This window comes from Pyrgilauda ruficollis, unplaced genomic scaffold (assembly GCF_017590135.1).
Source record: "Pyrgilauda ruficollis isolate IOZ18807 unplaced genomic scaffold, ASM1759013v1 scaffold121, whole genome shotgun sequence".
NCBI lineage: Eukaryota > Metazoa > Chordata > Aves > Passeriformes > Passeridae > Pyrgilauda > Pyrgilauda ruficollis.
Genome location: NW_024510433.1, coordinates 279,961 through 301,852, shown reverse-complemented (window position 1 = coordinate 301,852; position 21,892 = coordinate 279,961). Strand labels below are relative to the sequence as shown.

Here is a 21,892-nt window from a genome sequence, read left to right as displayed (position 1 = left end):
TTCAAGGGGCTAGGGCTGGGTTTGGGATACCTGGGGCGGGTTATGTTTGCCTGGAGATTTGGGGATTGGGTATGTATCATGGGGTGCTCAGATGGGCTTGGGAGACTAGGGGAGGTTTTGGGGGCCTTGGATGGGTTTTGGGGAATTGGGGAATAGATCTTGGGGGGCTTGAATGGGTTTTGGGGAACAAGAGACTGTGTTTAGAGGACTAGAAATTGGTTTTGGGTGACTGTATATGGGTCATGGAGGACTTGGATGGATTTTGGAGGACCAGGGAAAGGGGTTAGGGCATTGAAAATGAGTTTTCAGGAGGCTGGGATCCATTCTGGGGGGACCAGGGATGAGTTATTGAGGTTATGGATGGATCTGGGGACAGCAGGGCTGGATTCGGGAGGGCCAGTGTTGGTTTCAGGGGGTTCCTCCACCCAGGTTGCTTCTGTTGTGACATCATGTGTTGTCATGGTGATGCTGGAACCTACAGGGTTGTGAGGCAGGGTTGGGAGAGTTAGGTGTCCCCAGTCCCCACTGGGTGCTGAGCTGGAGGATCCTGAGCCCCTGGTGAAGAGCCAACCCACCATGGTGACACTAGTGGTAGGTGCCGAGTGCTATGACATAATGGCCATGGTGGGGAAGGGGACTTTTGGACAGGTGATCCAGGGGCAGTCCAGGAGCACTGGGGAGATGGTGGCCATCAAGATCCTGAAGAACTGTGATCATGATGGCCAAATAGTGAAGAATGAACTGAGGCTGATGCAGGCTTTGCGAGAGGCGAACACAAAGGACTCTCACATAATTCATTTCCTCGAGTCCTTCAGTGACACAGTTTGGACCTACCTGGTCTTTGAGCTGCTGCAGCAAAACCTCTTTGACTTCCAAAAGCAGAACAACTTCTCACCTCTGCCAGTCCGACACATCCGTACCATCACAGCACAGGTGCTGGTGGCATTGGTCAAGCTGAAGGAGCTCTCCATCATCCATGCTGACCTTAAGCCAGAGAACATCATGCTGGTGGACCATGCACGCTATCCATTCCGCATCAAGCTTGTTGACTTTGGCTCAGCTATCCTCCTCCCTGAGGTCTGCCATGTCCAGGAGCCCTACATCCAAACCCGCTTCTACCGGGCACCAGAGATATTGCTGGGATTGCCCTTCTGCGAGAAGGTGGACATCTGGTCTTTGGGCTGCGTGATGGCCGAGCTTCACTTGGGTTGGCCACTCTACCCTGGCAATGACGACTACGACCAGGTATGCTACATCTGCTCCACCTTGGGGCTACCCCGGGGTGAGCTGCTCTGCGCTGCCCAGAAGACACAGTCCTTCTTCCAACGTGTGCCATGTTCCACTGGTACCTGGCAGCTCAAACCACCAGGGAAGGTGATAGCAAAGCCAATGGAGAGGAGGGAGCATATCTTTTCCTCACTGGATCAGTTGGCGGTGGTGAATGTCTGCCCGATGCCTGATCCTGATCAGGAGGAGCTAGCTAAGCATTGTGATCTGTACAGGATGGTGGAGCTGGTCAAGAGGATGCTCACTTGGGACTCACATGAGCGAATCACACCCAGTGCTGCCCTTCATCATCCCTTCATCTCCATGCAGGAGGTGAAGGCCAGCTTTGAGGCTACCCAGTACTACCAGCTCAGCCAGGAAGACCTGCGGGCTTCCTGTAAGGATTCCAGCATAGCCGAGATCTTCCCAGGCAGAGAGAAAGGTACCTTCATCCCTGTCAGCCAGGGAGGCATCCAGAAGGCCACTGTTCAGATGGATGGGCTCAGCCTAGCTGAGCCAGCTGGGGACACCGGTGACAAGTGTCAGCAGGACATCTGTCAAGCCCCCAGTCTCGTCTACTGTGGAAGCCAGCACTGTCAGCACCACTGGTGTCTCCAGATGGAGCCCACCAAGGGTCACTTGGCTGTGCCACGGTCTCCCAGCAAAATGAAACGGTATAGCCACTGGTATGGCAGCCCAGTCAGTGGCATCATGGAACAGAACCTGCCTGGAACATGCTACAGCTCATCCTGTGCCAAGGTACAGGGAGGGGGCTCCTGGGAATGGGCACTCTGGGACAAAGGGTGCTTGGGGTCCCTTCCATACTTGGGTTTCCTGGCGCTACATGTCCCTGGGTGCCTGAGGTTCCCACAAAAAAAGGAGGTAACATTCAACCCCTCCCCATGCTTTCCTCCCTGTTCCCCACCACAGAGAGCTCTGGTGATGTGGCGCAACCCCAAGCCTCCAGGGATTTGGAGAATAGGCTCCAGAGGCTGGGCTGGGATGCCCCTGCAGTACTCAGCACGCTCCTCCTACCCCAGAGCCAGTGGCACTCCCAGCATCACTGAGACCCCACAGCAACCCTTGCATACATTGCAGCAGTCCAGAGCTTGCAAGAGACCTTCTTCTTCCTCACCCTCAAGCACCCCCACCACCAAAACCCAGCGCCTTGCTGGAGGAGACCACAGTCAGGGCTGCAACAGAACGTACTGTGCCAGATGCTACCGGCTATGTTTCTCACATTGATGCCCCAATAAATAGTTTTGCCAAAAACTGGGCATTTCAACTGATTATTTGCCTGGGGAGTTTGGTACTGCCAAGACTTGGGGGGGGGGTCCCAGCTTCTCACCCAGGGCTGGCAGAGCACTTGGCAAAGGCCTGTCACTTTCACCACCGCAGCATGGGGGACCCCCATCCCCAGGCTCAACAACATGAACTCCAGAAAACTTGTGTTTTCTGTTTTTCTCCTGTAGGAGGGCATCTCACACCCCAAAAAACTTACCTGTAGCTTGTTAACTGGTCAGATAGCTCAAACAGGGCAAGTTGTCTTGTATGAATTATTTTGGTGTCATGGGGTTAACATTAGTCTGGCATCTCCCAACTGCCAACACCTTACTGTTGAAGTGAAATTTGGCAAAATAAGCTGGATTTCTGTCTGACAAACACCTCACTTCACAAACTATAAAAAAGCTGCTTTCACAAAGCAAAAATCTGCACATTTTTCTGGAAATGTGTGTAGTTTCTCTCCATAACAGGGATGCCTGCTTTCCAGTTACTCCTCTGGAGGCTGAGTAAAAGAACTCTCTGTACATTATCATCATCTCGGTAGTAAGTTACATTTGACTCCTAATCAGTACTATTTCTTTTACTGGCTTTAATATAGGTACCTTGATATTGTGCACTGTTCCATATAATTTACTAGTAGTTCCTTTAATTTTATACGGCATAGTAAGTAATTCTAATTAACATCTTTCATGTTATCTCCTGTCTGTTTAATAAATAACTCATTTATAAATAGACCTAATGCACTATCCTTAGAACTTGTGGGCCAGAGTAATTCTTGAATTTAAACTGGCAAGACTTGTTTAAAGCTTCTATTCACCCTGTGACATTCCCCAAACTGGAGTGGGAAGCCAGATTCAGCACAGCCAGACGCAGTGGTTCCTCAGTAGTCTATTCCTTGGCCTTGAATGGAGCTGCAGAGGCTCTCCTAGCACTTGGCATTGCCTGCTTACAAAAACTGCCAGTGGTGTTGGTGGCATGGTGTGGCCAGCACCAGCTCCACTCATCCTGAGCTTCACAACCAGCACCGAGCTTGCTGGCTGCACAAAGTCCCAAGACCAGTCGGATATCCCTGCAAGATTTTTGGGAAAGGACAAAACAACCCAAGAACCACCCCAAAACCACTGTCAGCAGCAGCTGGTGGTGACTCACCCAGAAGTGCTGACCCCAACCAAAATCCAGAGTAGAGGCGACACAGGCATTGAGAACACCCTCCACCAATATCCCCTCACAGCACCCTCAAATGCAGCAAGGGGCAAACCTCCCCTCGCCACCTGTCTGACCCCTCCACGACACATGAGGTCCCATAAAAGAGGCCAAGACCCCCAGAACCCCCCCCAATAGGACAGAGACTCCCCCAGCACTCCTGGAATCTCCAAATGGGGTCTGGAACCCTCCCAAGCTGGGTTCTGAGTCCCTATCCACACTTTTATTCCAGCTTCTCAGCTCCCAGTCATGCCGTTGTACTTGTGCTGGTGGGGGTCAATTTTGGGGGTTTGTCTCCCGCAAACTTCCCTACCCTGTCACACATGTAGGGGTTGTCCTGCTCCTGCAGAATGGTATTCACCATCATCTTCATCCCCATCCTCTGCCTGGGGGAGATGGGGATTCCCACCTGTGCCTCTCTGTTCCCCTGCAAGGTGTCACTTTGTCCTTGTTCTTGCAGCAGGGATAGTCATTGTCCAGCTCATCCGCTTCAGGGTCATGGGGGAAATTGGGTGGAGAAGGCTTCGTGAGTGGGTGGGGGCCAGGGATAGATGGAGGGACAAACATCTCCCTCTCTCCATTGGGGGGGATGGATGGACGGATGGATGGATGGATGGACGGATGATGGATGGATGGATGGATGGATGGATGGATGGATGGACGGATGAACAGCAGGATTGGCCAGCCATAGGCCATATGGACAGACACACAGCAGAGATGGCCAGGCCAGGGGAGAGACGGGAAGGATTGTCTGGACAGATGGATGGATGAATGGCCAGATGAAATAATGATTGGGCTGGATAGCCGGAGAGATGGACAGCAGGGATAGCCAGGATGAGGGATGGATGCACACCTGGATGACTAGCTGAGGTGGTGTCATGCCCCAGTCTGCCTGGAGGGTTTAGGGGAAGGTTCTTTGATTTACTTTGGGCAGTGTGTGGGAGAAACAACAAAATACTCAGGAAGTTCAAGGACAAACTTTTTTTGCAAACTTTAGAACATTAAGGTAGAATAAGGTTTTTAGCAAGTTTTAAAATGCAGCTGTTTGGGTTATTATCTATAGTAATGGGCAGAAAATCACACACTGAAAAGCCAGTGTCCAAAAAGACAGAGGAGTCCTGCAACTTTATTTGAATAAAGGGAGAGAGTCCACTGGGGCACACACCCACTGGGTTTTCTCTCTTGAAGTTTTGGAGGGCGCAGCCTTCTTTTATTCTAAATTCCCAGCCACACGTTGCCCTCTTCCCTTCCCCACTGGCTGAGGTACTCAGAATGTACAGGCCTTCCCAAATCACCTACCACATATTCCCCCCTTAAACATAAAATTTTGGCCCAAGTTCAGAAACTCAGACTTTTGCAGACCCATTTGCCATTTCAGCAGTCAAACAGTCTGGGTTCTGTAACAAACCTGTGGCTCAAAGTTAGTAGAGATATTAAGACTCATATCAAAGACGTTAATACCCATACCCACACCCATGAAATTGTTTGTGAAGACATTAGCATTCACCTTTCCTATCAGCAATATAAAAGCATAAAAATAACATTAAAGAAAATTTATAAGGAAAAAGAAAGAGAAAGAAAGGATAAGAACAGAATGCTTATATAGTTATCACCCACAAGCAGGTCCAGCAACAAACCTGGTTGTTGCAATTTTAATTAAAGTTGGTCAAAGTGATGTTCACGGTCTTGATCTATCAGGGGTGGAGGAAGCCTGCAAAATGCAAAGATCAATAGGTTAATATATACCCAGGCTTAGTGGGAACACCCAGGTACCTCCCTTGGAGCAGGAGTTCTACACTGTATGATGTAACACTTCAGATGGGGCACAAATGTTTTGAGTCTTTAACCATAAACATTCCAGTCTCTCACAGGCGGATGGCTGGGCAGATGGAGAGAGCAGGGACGGCCAGGCCAAAGGGAAGGATGGCAAGATGGATGAGGATAGGATAGATGGGAGAGTGGACAGGTGGTTGCCTGGATGGATAGACAGACAGAAGGACAAAAGGACAGATTAATGGATGGACAGATGGCTGAGTACTGATGGACATCTGTGACAATGGATGTCCCTCAGGGGTCTGTACTGGCACCAGTACTATTCAATATCCTCATCAATGAAACAGACAGTGGGATCAATGAAACAGACAGTGGGATCAAGCGCACCCTCAGCCCACTGGCAAATGACACCGAGCTGAGCAGTGCAGGTGATGTGCCTAGACAGCAGGGCCATCCAGAGGGACTTGGACAGGCTCAATCAGTGGGCCAACAGGAACTTTAGGAGGTTCAACATGACCAAATGCAGGTGCTGCACATGGGTCAGGGTAACACCCAGTATCAATACAGACTGTGGAATAAAGAGATTGAGAGCAACCCCACCAAAAAGGATGTGGGATGCTGGTGAGAGGCTGGACATGAGCTGGTCATGTGCACCGACAGCCCAGAAACTAACTGTCCTGGGCTGATCCCCACAGCATGGGCAGCAGGTGAGAGGGGGTTCTGTCCCCCTTCTTCACTCAGACAGGACCCCACCTGCAGTGCTGCCTCCAGCTCTGGGTTCGCCAGCACAGGAAGGATGTGGACCTGCTGTCCAGAGGCCATGGAACTGCTCTGAGGGCTGGAGAAGCTCTGTTCAGGGGACAGACTAAGAGCCAGGGTTCAGCCCAGAGAAGAGAAGGCTCTAGGGAGACCTTAGAGCCCCTTCCAGTGCCTAAAGGGGCTCCAGAAGAGCTGGAGAGGGACTTGGGAAAAGCTGGTATGACAGGTAAAGGAAGAATGGCATCACACTGTTATCTGGCAGGGTTAGATGGGACACTGGGAAGAAATTCTTCCCTGTGAGGGTGGTGAAGCACTGACATGGCTTGCCCATAGAAGCTGTGGAGCTGAGAATGTGTCACTTTACTCAAACGCATCCCTGAACCAGCCTTAGGACTTGATGCCAACTTGCTTCACTGGCAGCCTGGAGAGCTGCCTTCCAATCAGCTCTACCAGCAGGAGATTGCCAAGGCATTACTGTGAGTTTCCCTCTTCTCCTTCAGAAACTATGTTCCACACCCAGAGACAAGCATGTACTGGGAGGTGCTGTGATGGTTCCCACCAGCTGTCCAGGTCAGAGAGGTAAGGTAAGGCACCATGGAGGAGATACTGACTGTCACTTCTCTTGCAGGAACTGGGTTTAACAGCAGGAGGGAGCCAGGGCAAAAGAGCTCATAAGATAAAAAAAATGCATCAAACAGCAGCAAGAGAAGAGGAAAATGTGCAGATCACCAAACTGGGATAGTGTTTTTAGGTAACATCTGCCAGCACAATTACAGTGAAAAGCACTGGGAGGTCAGGGAGTGACTGAGAAAAGTGTCCAGCAGAGAGGAGAGCCCAGGGAGACAGGAGAAGACAGAGGGCATGAAAAAAATTGAGTGGAAACTGAGGCCACTCATAGTCTGCAGGCCCTGGAGAGACACACTGTTGGTTGAGCAGATGATGCAGAAGAGTAACCTGGCTTGTATTGCAATTTTTACATAATTTGCAAGGGTGTTTTTTGATGCCATGTGTGCCTGAGAAGGTAAGGGCACAGGGCACAAAGAACTGGTTTATGCAGATGAAACACATGTAGCTAAATAATAATACCATTTATCTTAGTAATTGTATAGTAAAGTATCTTTCCCTTTCTCCGAGGCTGCTGAAGAAGTGACTTTTACACAGGTCACCAGAACGTGACTGGTGCCAAGAAAGACCCCTGCACTTGGATGCTCATCTGGACTCTGCTCCTGCTCACATCCCCTACTCCCAACACCTTTTTCATTGGACTTGGTTGCTAGAGGGCACAGCAGCTCCGAGCACTGGCAGTGGAGATCAGAGAGGATGCTTTCCTCATTTTGGAGTGAGCTTCACAGCAGGATTGGGAGCTGGTGCTTTATACTTTCTGTGATAAGAAATGCCTAAATGTTTGTCTTGGTTTTGCCTCAGAAAGTGATTTTTGGGATAGCTGAGAAATAGGACAGAAGGTATATGAACTGCAGCTTGTGTGAGACACTGCAGAATCATCTTCAAGGTGAAGTGTTGTGTTTTTTAATCAAACTCCACTGCCCAAGTCTGCCAGGAAACCAATTTCTTCACCAAAAGAAGCAGTAAAAAGAGTGGAAATCCACCTGCTTAACCAAACAGCCCTGCTGATGGGGACTATCAGTGTCCATGCTTGTAGTTGCTTGGTTTCCCCGTCTCTCTTGCAAAGACATCTCTCCCTGGATGTTGCACTTGGGAGAACATGAGCCACACACAGGGGAGCTGAGCCTCTGATCCAGGAGCCCTGGCCACACTGCTCCTGAGAATTCTTTTTCCCTGAGGTCTCTGCATGCTCTTTCAATACAGGTGTACAAAGCATCCACCTTTCTGCCTCATAGGGGAGTGTTCATAAAAGAAGTCTTGAGTTAAACAAATTTTAAAAAACCCTGTCTGTTGTTTCTTGCATGGTCAAACTCTCTATAGAACAATCAGAAGTACCAGTTGGGACTGGGTTTGGTTTGATGGATTTATTGTTTCAATCACAAATGTCAGGTTTAATGGTCAACATTCTTCTGAGATATCTGCAGCCTTTGATGGTCACTGGCAGGTTATGCTGGGAAGCTTGGTGACCAGTACTGAACAGGTGTGTACAGAACCCATATGCACTTGAAATCATTGGCAAAGAGTGAGGCAACTGTTGCAATGTTGCAAATGTTGCTACTTTTTAGTCCTCCTCTCTTGAGGATGAATGAAGAAAGTTCCCTTTCTTCATTCTTACACCATCCTACCCTGAGCTTCTGCCATCAGGAGGCTCTTTCTCTCCCTATGGGAACAGCTGAGCCGGCTCCCATGGCCATGTCCCAGCTGGTGGTGAGGGTGCCCTGCATCTCCTGGGAGATGGAATGTCTGGCTGGCTTCTATTCAAGTTCTTCCCCTCCTCAGTGTGTGTGGGCTTTCTCCACCTCCTTGATTTCTTGCAGCTCCTTGCAGCTTCAGGCCTGTCATTTTCTGGCACACTTGACATGACATGCAGAAGACTGAAGCAGCACAAGGCTTTGGAAAATAGATCAGTTTTCCAGCCATGTCTGTCCCTTTCAGGCAGTGACTCATCTTTATACTCTCAGATGTCCATTTTGCCCCTTTTCACAACTGGCCCTTCTCAGAGAGCATGCATCTGGGAATTTACACAAGCCCAGATTAGTGCCTAACAGTGAGGGAGAAGAAATGGCCTGTCAAACTGCAAGACAGACAGAACTCACCTGGACAAATGGACATTCTCTCCTATGAAAAAAACCAAAACCCATCAGAAAAGAACAGCAAAAGGATCAGTAACACAAGTGAGAGTATATTCTGAACATCCTTTCACACTTCTTCCTACCTGGCATAGAGAAGTAAATATGTATTTTGGCAGAGACGTCTTGAGGCATCATTCATCTTGTACTGCTGCTCATCCCTGGCCTGCAAAAAAGGTATCTTCAGATGAACTGCAGGGGTTTTTAAAGCAAAACCACAGCTGGGACACACTGAAGGACACAATTCACCAATGCAAATCACTGAGTAGATTTTCACCCTCAGGAAACAGTAACACTCAAAAATTATCTTTAGAGTCATTAAGAAATGCCCTGAGAAAACCATGTCATCAATCACAGGCTGAAGGTGTAGAAATAGATCACCTTTGCTCACCAAAAGCAGGCATTGCCATTTTGGCATTTCAGTGGCAGAAAAGTGCTCTGCGCCAGCCCAGTTCTGTACAAGCCAAGTCAGGGCTGATCTTCACACTGGAGCCTTCTCTTGCCACAAGGAAAGGGCAAGGCCCAGCTGCAGCACTGATTGCACACAGACAGCTGCACTCAGCCACTGAGTGCATACATAACAATTTCCAAATCAGGATTCTCGTCCAGGAAAGGTCTCTTTCCAAGCAGAAAAGTTGCAGTGCACTTGTTTACATACCTTGCTCATCTTTCTGCCACAGAAAGCATGACTTCTGCTCAAGCACAGTCAGAACATTGAAGGATGTCCTGTAAACGACTCATAGGCAGTGTTCAGCTGATCAAACCTTGAAAGCGAGCACAGACCTAACTGTTGCAATCATGGAATTAGTGGAAAAGATCCAGAAGATTGAGACCAATTGCTCATCCACCACTGCCAAGGCCACCACTAAACTATGTCCCCAGGTGCCACATCTACACAGCTTTTAAACTCTTCCAGGGATGGGGACTACCACTACTCTGGACAGTCTGCGCCAGGGCTGGATGAGCCTTTCCATAGAGATTCTTACTGATGTCCAACCTGAACCTCTTGCCCTGCAACAACTTGAGGCCAGTCCCTCTTGTCCTGTCCTTTGTTCCCTGAGAGCAGAGCCTGACCCTCACACGGCTGCATTTGCCTGCCAGGGGGTTGTGGAAAGCAAGAAAGTCCTCTCGAGCCTCCTTTTCTCCAGGCTGAGTCCTCCCAGCTCCCTCAGCTGCTCCTTGTGCTCCAGACCCTTCCCCAGTTCTATTCTCTTTTCTGGACATACTCCTGCCCCGCTATGTCTTTTCTATAAAGAAGCACCAAGAACTGACCCCAGGACTAGAGGCGCCTCACCACAGGTGGGTGGTCACTGTCCTGGTTCCACTGGTCACACTGTGGCTGGTACAGCCCACGTGCCATTGGCCTCCTTGCCCGTCTGGGCACAACTGGGCTCATGTTCAGCCGGCGTGTGCCCAGTGGGGCAAGGAGATGAACGGGCAGGTCTTCCCAGCCGAGCAGCGCTCTACTCTGGGGAGTCCGAGCTGCCCCAGCAGGATGGAGCCCCGGACGCCACCCGGATACCACAGATACGGTCTGGACACACCACACACATCCCGGACAACCTTACCCCCACCGCCCGCCAGTCCCTCTCTCGCCTTTCGTCGCCGTTTCCACTTCCGCCGCCATTTCCGCTTCCGGCAGTGGTAGTCGCGATGTCGGCGCTGGCAGCGAATCCCAACAACCCCGTGGTTTTCTTCGATGTAACCATCGGCGGGCAGGTGGGGGTGCTCCAGGACGGGGAGCGGCGGCGCCCGGGGAGGGACTGCGGGGATAACTGGAGATGTCGGAGTGTTTTGGGGATGAGAGAGCACGAGCGCTGCCGGGGGTTCAACGTGAGGCTTGCGGGGCCGCAGCAGGAAGCGCTGGGAGGGGCGGTGAAGGAGGCGGATGGCGGGTCTGTCGGGTCACTGGGCCCGTGGGAAGGGCTCGCAGGGCAAAGGAGGAGGACTACGTCAGGAGGGGCCGGAAGGGATGGGGGTGAATGAGGTGGCCGGTTTGGGGGAGTACCGGGGGTCGGGCAGCAGGCGTCTGTGTGTGAGGGTCCTGGAAGACTCACCTGGCCCCCGTCTCCTCAGGAGGTCGGCCGCATGAAGATCGAGCTGTTCGCAGATGTTGTACCCAAAACAGCAGAGAACTTCAGGTAATGAGCAGCTACCGTTCCTGCAGCTCAGCCTGGACTGGAACTGCAAATGCTTTCTGGTGCAAGAATGGCAAACTGATTAGCTGACACCCACCCCAAACTGCTTCACCTACTTTGTGTCTCTGTTCTCAGAGGTGCTGTGTGGCATCTTGGTCTCTCAGGGGACCCTGTCTGGCTGGAAGGGCTCCTCCTCTGCTTCCTCTGTGAAGCCTCCTGATTTGCTCCATGCATTTTGAGCAGGCAGTGCCTTGTGCCATGGTGGAGGTCTCCTGGCCACCCATTTCTCCTGCCATCAACTGAGGGATTCACCATGTGAAATCCCACTTCCATTGGAGGGATGGACATACCCTGATCTCTGTCAAACACAGTGCCTGCCCTACATTCACAGTCTCTTACAACCTTGGTGTCAGCTCTCTGACCTCCTCACTACAAAGAGCACTGAGTATGTTTTGAAATGGCAGGGGGAAGGAATTACCATTTCCTGTTCCTGTTTTTCTGGGAACATCTCTGACACAATAAGGAAAATCCTGTGCACTAGTTGGTGCAGCCCTCAGAGTTCACATGCACCTAACACTCTGCTCTCTTTTTGTTTGCCAGGCAGTTTTGTACAGGTGAATTCAGGTAAGTGGATTATAATGTCCTTTAAGTGTCCCACTGGAGAAACAGGGCTGCCTGAGGTAGAAAGGGTTTGTCTTGAACTTTTTCACGTTGTACAAAATGGAAGAGAAATCTGCTCTGAGGAAATTGTGAGGGGCTTGGAGACTCACAGAGATAGCAGATTTCTCTTTCTTATACGACTTTTTGTGTGCCCAGGTGGCTCTAAAAACCCCTATCTGCAAAGCCCACCTGCTCATGCTGCACATTGCAGTGGGATCCTGTGAAGGTGATGGTGGGTATGTTACAGAGAACAGAGTCATTTCATGTGCAGAGCCCACTCGAGGCTTTTTTATGCCTCCAACAGCAGCAGCTGAGAGGCTGTGGCATTTGGTTGTATTTCAAGGCAGCTGCTAATGTATATGGCAACCCTTTGGGACTCTGAATTGCTGGGACGATTTTCTGTTGGGATATCCAGTAGGTTGCAATAATTCTCCTTTTCACTTCCCTACAGGAAAGATGGTGTCCCTATAGGTTATAAAGGAAGCACTTTCCACAGGTAAATCATCTACTGTTGTTTTGACACTAAATAGCAGCCTGAGCCATATGGGGTTTTGTGACCTGCCTTGAGCTGTTAGTGGTGTTGCAGACATTTGCGGATCATGGCTAATGTAATTCTATGGCTTTGGGGGACCTGGGGATGCTGTCCTCCCCACTGGGAGGAATCCTCTGTTTCTGGTGTGCCACATCAGATACTGCATGTATGATATAATCACTATCCCTGTTCAAAAGCAATGAGTCCTAAAGGACTTCATATCAACCATTAATTAATATATGTTGTCAGTTTTAAGCTGCAGCATTCACAGACTATTAGCTTCTGTTGCACAGCAAGGCAGAACCGCTTTTCATCTTACACTGAGCTTCTTGAGGCTTTTGGCCACTGAGAACTAAGTGTTGTTTTACTTCTTTAGGGTAATAAAGGATTTCATGATCCAAGGAGGTGACTTCGTAAATGTATGTACTCCTGTACTCTTTTTGTCCTTTTCCTCTATGGTATAACATGCTACTGTTTCCAAGGGTCTGTGCTGATTTGTGGGCTCTCTTTCTTTTTTGAGGTATCCAGTAGTAACTGGAGGTATCCTCATAGCATTGCTGCCATCCTACTGCAATGGACATTAAACCGCCTGAAAACAAATATGGAGCCTTGGGTGAACACACATTTTTCCCAAAATATTTTCTCTCTGCAATAGCCTGCCAAAACCCTGGAAGCTTTCAAAACTTGAAAAATTTTGTTTGCCCTGTTTTTCTTCCCCCTTCTGTTGTCCTCCTCCAGACAAAAACCTCTGTGAATTTCAATTCACATTGTAGATAGACCCTAAGTACAGAACCCAGTGCATAATATAAGACGTCATTTAAATCAAAACTATCCTTTTGTTACTAAATTTTCTCAAAATAGAAAAGTCTTTGCGCTCACAATGGTGGTCGTGCTCTGATATGGGGAAAAGCAGAATGTATGAGTGAGGCTGAAGGGCCACAGGATCTCTTCGCTGTTCTAGGATTCAGTAAAATTATTTTATTTTTGGAAGTGTTTCAAAATATGAGGGAAGCAATAAAGATTTTTTTTCAATATAAAACATGGTTGTATGAAAGTTTCTGAGAGAAATGACCACACAGCAAGCAGTCCAGCAACACCAGACTCTGTGGTAGTTGCTAATTGTGACACTGCTCAGATGTCCCAGTGCATGTATTACTTCCACTGCATCTCAACGAGCTTTACACATTGCTCCAGTATTTGAAATTTATATGTTATATTTATCACAGAGCCACCTGGGGAGCAAGCACAGTCACACTGACCCCTGAGACAGGGTGCAAGTTTCTTTCTCAAAGCCAAAAGTTTAAGCAAACTACAGAGAGAAGGAGGGAAACAAACAAGGGCTGTGCAAGTAGAGCAAAGGGACTTAGTAGAAAGTGCAACGTAAACAGAAAATCTTTATATTAGAAATTGTCCTTGTAGAACAGAGAGATTGCTTTCCTATTTCTGATAAAGTCACAGAAAATAAGGTGAAATACATAAAACCACTATAAGCCAACTTTTGCCATGCAACCACTTCGGCTTTCTGTGTCACACCATCCCATACTTCTGTATCTCCTCCCTTTTCCCTTCCAAGTCCTGATGGGTCTGTACCAAGCAATCTGTTGCCTCCACTTCACTCTAGGAGGCTTGGACTTAAACTTACCATCTGCATGGGCTTCTGCCAACGTAAGAATGGTGAACGGTGAACTACGTGTTAGAAACCGGTTGCTGTTCTTGCTCAGAAATGAAACACTGTATGTGTTCCCTGCTGGTGTATGTAAATGGCAATACATAATCCATTTTGCCCTTTCCTCTTGTTTGGAGATTTTAAATTAATTTTTAAATTGAATTGTTCTGTAGCAGTTGCTACAGAACACATGCTGTCGCTGACTGGGTACCTCTGTCATGCAGGGAGATGGCACTGGAGTAGCCAGTATATATAGAGGTCCTTTTGCAGATGAAAATTTCAAGCTGAAACACTCTGCTCCTGGCCTGCTTTCTATGGTGAGTATAAAATAATGACATTACAGACTAAAAAGCTTTTGGAACTTTCTCTGTGCCCTTTTCCTAAGTGTATATAGTATTTGCTTGGCAACAGAATCTCTGCCATTGGGTACAAGGTCTGCTTTGTAGCTACTAGTCAAGCAGCTACTTTTGGGTTAATATGTTGAGTAACACAATAGTCCTGATTTTGCAGCATCCTTTCTTTGATGCCTGTTGGAGTGCTGGGGCAGGCTTAGCTTGATTGCTTTCAGAAGAGCTTAATTCTTAGAGTTTTCATACAGTGGTGAGTTGGTGGTGTTTTCTTCTTTCCTGATACTGTTATCAAACACTGACCTTGGCAAGGATGAAACAGAGAGATTTGGGAGTTCCAAAGCCACAGCAGTGTTACCATGGTATCTTTTAAAACAGACCTTCCTATTCAACATAGTAGGAGAAACTGCAACCGTTGCACATTGTCTGGTAGGAGCAATACCCTGACTTTTGGAATAGAAAGCAAATGGAGCCAGTGCTTCAGTGTTCCTATCCACAACTACTTCTTCCCCAGCTCTTTCAGCTGCTCTGCCCTTAAAACCACTTGCTTAGGACATTTAATAATTTCGGTTAGTTATTCATCCATGTTGAAAACATGACCCGAAAAGAGGTGTCATGGCACAGCTAAGCAGCTAGTGTACTGTGGTGTGAGAGAAGGGATTCACTCCAGTATCGCCAGCTTTGTGTTAAAGTGGCATGGCTCTGAAGTCATTATACTGGGTCAAACCTTGGATCCCAGAAACCATGGATCCCAACTGGATCCTTTTGAAGCTGGCTAGCATTAACTAGAAAGCCAAAATGATCCTGTCCTTTGCAGTCCTGCAGCTGCAAAACTTGACCAGTTCACTCATCAGGACAGAAACTTGCTTTAGTAGCTCCTGGTTGTCAATATCACAAGTGGCATTCAGTGTTGCAGAGATGTTTTCTTAACAGAGTGCAAATGCTCTGGGTTTTGTACTTGGGTGTGAACAAAATTTCACATCTTCATCCCATTGTTCCTGTGAGTTCTGTGCCAATACAGTTGTTACTTTTCTCATCATGATAATTGAATTTTTAAAATTTTTATTCTGAGGAAACCTCCCAAAAACCAGAAATCAGCTGGGTTTTTTTCTTGCCCTGGTTTCTGGTGTTCAGTTTTCCTCGGGGTAATGCTGCAGCCAATAAATACTTCTCACCAAAACATTCAGCCTTTTTTCAGGAGTGTGCTCTAAAGCCTGGACTTCGGCAGAGTCTTGTATTGAACACGCCTTTGTAGAAGTATAATAAATAGTTGGTGACGTGACTCTTGCACATTCTAGTGTGACCAGAGGTGGTGACATGCTACATCCCAGCACAGTGTGCTCTCCTGCAGATATGTATTTTCTTTCCTTTGGTTTGTCTAGCAATAAGCTAAAAATAATAGATACTTGAGCAACACCTCTTCTTTACGTGTCTGCCTTCGGTTTTGGTCAGTCTGAAATAGTATACTTGTTGTATTTTGCTATTCTCAAACCCCAGGCAAACAGTGGTCCGAGTACCAACGGCTGCCAGTTCTTCATCACGTGCTCCAAGTGTGACTGGTTGGATGGGAAACATGTTGTGTTCGGTGAGTACCTGCAGTAAAAGTCCTGGAGTGGCAGCTCACAGGCATCACTGCGGGGAAGCTGTTAAAATAAATAGTGAGAATCAGAATATTCTGAACTGGGAGGAACCCAGAGGGATCATCAAGACCAACTCCTGACCCTGCACAGGTCACCCCAAAAATCCCACTCTACCTGAGAACACTGTCAAAATTCTCCTGGAGCTCTGGCAGCCTTGGGGCTGTGATCATTCCCTGGGGTGCCTGTTCAGTGCCCAACCACCTCTGGGAATGGACTGCTCATTCTTCCTTCCTTGCTTGTGCTATCTGAGGGATCTGTACAACCTAATACTGTGATGGATCACTGTTGGATCACTGTTGAAATGAATTGTTTTTTCACAGGTTAGCTTTAATCCAGATCAGTGTTCAGTGTACTATATTTGTACACAAATCCTTGTGCCAGTGCAGAGGGCACAGATGAGTGGAAGGATCCTTTCTTCTCCACTATTAGAGAGGGCTGAGCTTTCACCAGAGTTTTGGACAGTAATTCTGTGAAACCATATCTGCTAACTTGTATTTACTGCTGGTTGAACTGTAGGAGTTCCAGGCCAGTCTTAAGCTGGTGGTCTCAACCCCCAAATTTCTACATACACTACCCCTGTGATGGGAAGAGGCACTTAATCTGTGCTGAATGTGGCAAATGTTTGAAGAGGGATTGTTTCCTTTATGAGTTTAGTGATCAATAACAAACCCTGAAGTGCCCAATAGCTACACACTGCCCAGGGCTCTTCAGGAAGGACAGAAATGCATATACCTGTGATGGGTGGGGGGGAACAAAGGTAAAAACCAGCCATATTGAAGTGGATAAATTTTCTCATTCTAGGTAAAATTGTCGATGGGCTGTTGGTCATGAGAAAAATTGAAGTAAGTTTGAATATGGCTACTTCCTTGTGAATGTCTGCATTGGAAAGTTACATACATGATTAAGTAGAGTTGTCCTGCTGTCTGTTTACAGGATGCCAGTGAATACCAGTGTTGACAACTGGCATTATTGGTTGTCATCATTATAATGTAGCAGGAAATCTGTTGAAGCACAGGCTGTCATATGAGTTGGCTTTGGAAATGCTAGGATCTTGTGACTGTGATAGTCTTTGAGCAGGGATTGCGCTCTTGGCTTTATTTGCTTTGCATTTGTTCAGAAGCTGAATTAAAAAGTTGTTCCATCAGCAGCTCAGACAAGAGCGTAAAGCATCTCACTTCTTTGGATTATTCAGTGGATGCAAAATCATCAGTTCTGCTGAACTACGATCAGCATGTTTAATAAGAAAAAATTAAACTAATCTCCTGATGGGCTTCCAGGAGCTGAAGATAAATACAGTCCAGGTGATGATTGCTGCCAACATCAGGCCTGGGTGTCATGGCAGGATAATGAGTAGATTTAACAAATAGCAGCAAGTTCTCTGAGACAGCCAGCATTGACTCCATGATACATGTGGGATAATGTGCATAAGGGTCTCTAATCTAGAAAGCAGGGCAAAACACAGAGCTGTTGGGCTTTGAGAAAAGGTCACATGGAAAGAGTAGTACCGCATGGTATAATTTGCTGGAGCATTATGGTGAGCCTGCTTTGGGTACCAGTACAGTGAGCCCAAAGTAAAGAAATAGAGATTCAGAGAACAGCTGAGTCCAGCACATCAGGAGGCTCAGAATGAGGGTTTCTTTGCCACTGTCTCCTTCTTTTCTGTGTGAGCACAGGTTTGTTTTGCTTGTGGCAGCTGCTTTTAGTATCAAAGCCAGAGCAGCCTCAAGTATCTCCATGAGGAGCTCTCCAGTTTTTACTCTGTTCCTTCCCTCCAATGCAAAGGACCAGCCTCTGGTCTGTGTCCCAAACCTCTGCTTACAAAGGGAATTCACCAGCTTATGATTGGGCCTGTTGCCAAATATGTAATGGTGCTTTTCTGCTCCTCGGAGCTGTGTCTGGAATTCCCTGTTCCTCATGTTACAGAGATCTCTTAGCCAATCTTCCGGTATCTGTCACTGCCTGGGTTTGCTGTGCTTTTATAAGTTTTAGTGTTCTGTATTTGTTTGTCCCCAGAATGTGCCAACGGGTCCTAATAACAAACCCAAGTTGCCAGTTGTGATCTCTCAGTGTGGGGAAATGTGAAGCAATGAAAAAGCAATGTGGTAAGTCTCAATCTTCACAGGCACAGTGCCATGAACTCTGGGCTGCTCTGCTTCTTACTTTTCTTTTGATTTATTTTCACGTTTCTTTGAACCTGCTGAGAGCTGTGTCAGCTCGTTGAAACACCAGAAAGTGCTTCTCTAACAGCATTTGTTTTTTGTCAGCTGAAGTCCCAGAACTGGCTTCCCTCCAAGCTGCACAAACACCAGAGGCAGCACAGCAGGGATAAGATTTTGCAGCTGTAGTCGAGGAGAAGATGGGTTTATGGGAGCTTTTTCTTGGATTGGGTTAGGCTGCCTTGAAGCCCCGATTGTAGGAAGTGGATGAAAGGGAATTACAGCAGTAATCTCTCTGGCAATACCCAGGCAGTCTAGCTGGTGTGAAGCCTCACTGTGACCTGCAGATTGGAGAACTTTCCAACATCTACAAAAAGCAGACTATCCATGGGTGGGACAGGCAGGGATCAAGAAAAGGAGAAGAGAAAGGGAGAACTTGAGCCTCCTTGCTCAGTATAGCTGTAGGACCAACATAATGAAGGACCAAGGAATTACCATTTTGCATAGTCTTACCTTGACTTGAAAAAAGTACCACTGTCTTTATCTGAAAAGAGATGTTTCCACTATTTACTGTTATTCAGGCTTCATTTTGGTTAAACCAATAGTCTCAGGCTAACATACAGTACGTATTCTGTTTCCATTTGTCTGCTCAATTTACTGTAAAAACTACAGGCATTTAAACAAATCTGTCTAGATTTCAGTGTGTTGAGTTGCACCTTGTCAAAATCTGCTGTATTAACCATTTGGTTGCTGATTTTTTCCAAATTTCAGGAGGCAGTTTGGACAAAAGCACATACTCACAATTTTTGACCTTCCATTAAATGATATCCAGAGGAAACTGGAATTGCCCACAATGTTCCTTCTTTTGTAATAAAGTTTTAGAGACCTGCAGCACTTCAGACTCTTGGGAGCTCTTGCTGTTTGATGACGTGACAACAGGGAGTGTAATCATTCTTCCATTCCCCTGGTACTTCTGGTGGCATTTACAGGCTTTTGAAAAAAGCCTGCTAGCAAGGCTGTCCCTTTTCTTGCAGAGCTGTGCTGATGGGTCAGGTCCTCTTTAGGGTTGTACTCGGTCCCAGACTTTATTATCATTTTAGTTTGGAGTACTGGATCTCTGGCCAATGCCCAGCTTGAGCCTGGAAGCTTTTCATTCATAAGTGCAAGGCTGCTGCCACCTTACTTATTTCCCAGACAGGTCTTAGGAACAGTCTTGCTGCACTCTCATGTCTCTCATCTGACTGGGGACGAGAACAGCTTTTGCTTTGCCTGATGTCAGACAGCCACATCAGCTACTTGTCAAGATCCTTGAAAATCAGCTGGGAGAAACAGACACTGTTGCTTTTAACTTCAGAAGTAGATGCAGTTGCCTGGCAGGCAGACTCAGGAGGACTCCTGAGTTCTCTGGATGATGAAAGCTGGTGTGTGTAGCAACTGCCATGCACTTAAAATCGCTGTGTGGCCAGCAGTGTCACTGCACAGGCTGGCTGTTGTAGGATCTGTTGGCAATGGCTGTTCAGCATTTAGACTTACCTGTTTCTTCTTCCTTTCAGTGTTCCTTTACTGGTGATGAGACCTATGCTGGCTCTATGCAATTCGAATTCCAGCCAGCTCACCTACTGCCCCAGACTTCTGCACAGGCCAGATCCATCCTCTTGAGGTTCTCCTGAAATTATTTAATAATGGGCATCTTTTTTTTTCTTTTCTTTTTTTTTTTTTTTTTTTTTACATTTTGAAATGTAAATAAAGAATTTTTTAAACATGAGCAGTGCACATCAATTAACATTAGTGGGAATGGATTCTTCTCTAGGCGAGAAGGGCTGTAACATCTTCAGCAGCATGCATTATCCCTTGCTGGTTCAGTCAGGAACATTTACTGCATGATATTGAGAGAAAGAAGGGGTGAAAGGAGCTTGGCAGAGCTGTGCTGCACCAGCTCTTTCACTCAGCAGGTAACTACAGCTGCCTGGCTGGCAGAAAGGTTCTTGGTGTCTTGGGAATCTCCAGAACCTTTGTGTGTACAGCCTTCCTGAGGCATGAGGAATTGGTATAGCACAGATTCAATCACCATGAGTGCTGCACTCTGAGGAGAGTTCTGATGTAAACAGGTGTCTTTCAGCCTTCTCCTGGCACATGGTAGCACCAGACCATTGAGCTCTTATGTGCCACATGTGTTGGAGGAGGGATTCACCTGGGTACTTACAAGGGTGTTGGAGCAGGCTTGTCATATGGGAAAAACAGAATGGTGATGCTATAGGAATGAAACTGGGGCTGCTTCTCCTGTGTAGTGAGGAGAGTGCAGCTGAGGCTGCCTTCTCCCCGAACAGGGCTGAGAGCTCACCGTCCTGGCAGGGAACAAGCTCGCACCCTGCACAGGCCTGGGTTCCAGCAGGAGCTTCTCATCCAGCTGTTCAAAGGTAAAGCACTTGATGAAAGTTAGGACAGAGTCTGTTCTGTCACATGCAGGTGCTTCATCCCATGCAGAGAGATCCCATCCATGCCTGGGCACCGGGTGTCGGGTGCACTCTCTGCCTGAGCTTGGCCTTGCCCAGCACTGACATGCCTGGAGAAAGCTCCCACAGGCTTGGCTGTGCACTTTTCTCTCATGGCTCTGAAATCCTGGCAGCAGGCTCTGGCTGTCAGGATTCCTGTGTTCTCATTCCTAGGACTGCACAGCAGCTGAGAACACTCACTTCTCTCCAGCCTGAGGCATGTCACTTTGTACCTGCAGTACATCAGGTGATAAGCACAGACACCCCAGTCCTTTCTTCCCCGGCCCCACACATGCTTTGCAGAGGGCTCTCCTGTGAGAGGCTGGCTCAGGTGCCTCAGGAGCTATGCCTGGCAGTGCTGTGCTGAGGTTTGTACTTCTGGCTGCTGGTACCCAAATTCATCATATTTTCACCAGAGAAACCAGTTTATTTCTGGTCCAGGCTTAGCAGCACTTTTTCAGTCTGATGTATTTATACCATTGCCATCAGCTGGCCTCACTTCCTGCATACAGGGGTCACAGAGCTTCCCCAGATAAATTAAGAGTGGCAAACCCATTACTACCTCTTTGTTGTCACAGTGGCTAATTACATCCCATTATATTTCCCTTCAACATGGAGTGTGCAGGATTCCAGCTTTCGAACTTCTGTGCCATGTTCCTTACCTGCTGACTGAAAGTCTTCTCAAAAACCACATTTTTTGTTTGAATTCCCCCATGATGATGTCACCTTTGTGTTGCCTGTAGCAAATCCTGGAATGTCCTGTAGAGGAGATGATGCACCTCCTCTCAGCTCCAGCATCTTCCTCCAACTGTGAATGCTGCAGCTGAAGATGGCGTTTCTGGTGGCCTGTGCATTTCCCTGAGGGTCTGAGTTGCCTCTGGATCCCACACTGTTACCCCCCAAAGACACTGTTGGGGCCCACAGTTTAGGCTGCAGGTGCATGGCCCTGACATCCCCACAGATTTCCTCCCTGGAGTTTTATCTGTCATGGGTCGCTGCCTGGTGTATTCCCTAATTCCAGTTCTATAGTAAGATTATTTTTCAGGTGACTCACTGTAGTGGTTTTGGTTTGTTAATTTAAGATTTCTTAAATGTTGAGATTTTTTTAATTAACGTGTTGATGAGTGTGATGGGTTTTAGTGTTGGCTAATTATTTATGTATTTATTTCTTGTTGTGAGATAGGAAGATAGAATTACAAGAAAGGTAAAGTAGGCTTAAAATT

General features: G+C 47.5%; 2 protein-coding genes and 1 long non-coding RNA gene across 6 annotated transcripts; 2 read left to right on the top strand and 1 right to left on the bottom strand.

Annotated features, from left to right (window-relative positions):
• The first annotated feature begins 576 nt into the window (after window positions 1-576).
• Window positions 577-2,209, top strand: HIPK4 (homeodomain interacting protein kinase 4). The gene is made up of 2 exons (XM_041490266.1): window positions 577-1,940; window positions 2,197-2,209. The coding sequence occupies exons 1-2, from the start codon at window positions 577-579 to the stop codon at window positions 2,207-2,209; spliced, it is 1,377 nt and encodes a 458-aa protein (XP_041346200.1).
• Window positions 2,210-5,356: 3,147 nt separating this feature from the next.
• On the bottom strand, window positions 5,357-10,663 carry LOC121365800. Of its 3 annotated transcripts, none has more exons than XR_005957073.1 (4): window positions 10,607-10,663; window positions 9,697-9,802; window positions 9,125-9,204; window positions 5,357-5,464 (listed from the first exon to the last, which is right to left on the bottom strand). It is a non-coding gene; the product is annotated as an uncharacterized LOC121365800 (long non-coding RNA). The 3 variants fall into 3 exon arrangements; XR_005957072.1 differs by having other exon boundaries at window positions 9,697-9,825; window positions 10,607-10,650; XR_005957071.1 differs by lacking the exon at window positions 10,607-10,663 and having other exon boundaries at window positions 9,697-10,600.
• On the top strand, window positions 10,650-19,937 carry PPIH (peptidylprolyl isomerase H). 2 transcript variants are annotated; one of them, XM_041490260.1, is made up of 10 exons: window positions 10,650-10,757; window positions 11,115-11,179; window positions 11,777-11,800; window positions 12,288-12,332; window positions 12,745-12,787; window positions 14,259-14,351; window positions 15,879-15,966; window positions 16,823-16,863; window positions 18,035-18,123; window positions 19,731-19,937. In XM_041490260.1, the coding sequence occupies exons 1-9, from the start codon at window positions 10,692-10,694 to the stop codon at window positions 18,101-18,103; spliced, it is 534 nt and encodes a 177-aa protein (XP_041346194.1). In that variant the 5' UTR covers window positions 10,650-10,691; the 3' UTR covers window positions 18,104-18,123; window positions 19,731-19,937. The 2 variants fall into 2 exon arrangements, with proteins under 2 accessions (XP_041346194.1, XP_041346195.1); XM_041490261.1 differs by having other exon boundaries at window positions 10,693-10,753; window positions 19,731-19,893.
• Window positions 19,938-21,892: the final 1,955 nt, after the last annotated feature.

Coding starts and splice junctions, on each gene's coding strand:
- HIPK4 (XM_041490266.1), top strand. CDS start 577: ATGGTGACACTAGTGGTAGGTGCCGAGTGCTATGACATAATGGCCATG.
- PPIH (XM_041490260.1), top strand. CDS start 10,692: ATGTCGGCGCTGGCAGCGAATCCCAACAACCCCGTGGTTTTCTTCGAT. Junction 12,333..12,744: donor AAAGGAAGCACTTTCCACAG/GTAAATCATCTA, acceptor TTACTTCTTTAG/GGTAATAAAGGATTTCATGA. Junction 14,352..15,878: donor CTCCTGGCCTGCTTTCTATG/GTGAGTATAAAA, acceptor CTCAAACCCCAG/GCAAACAGTGGTCCGAGTAC.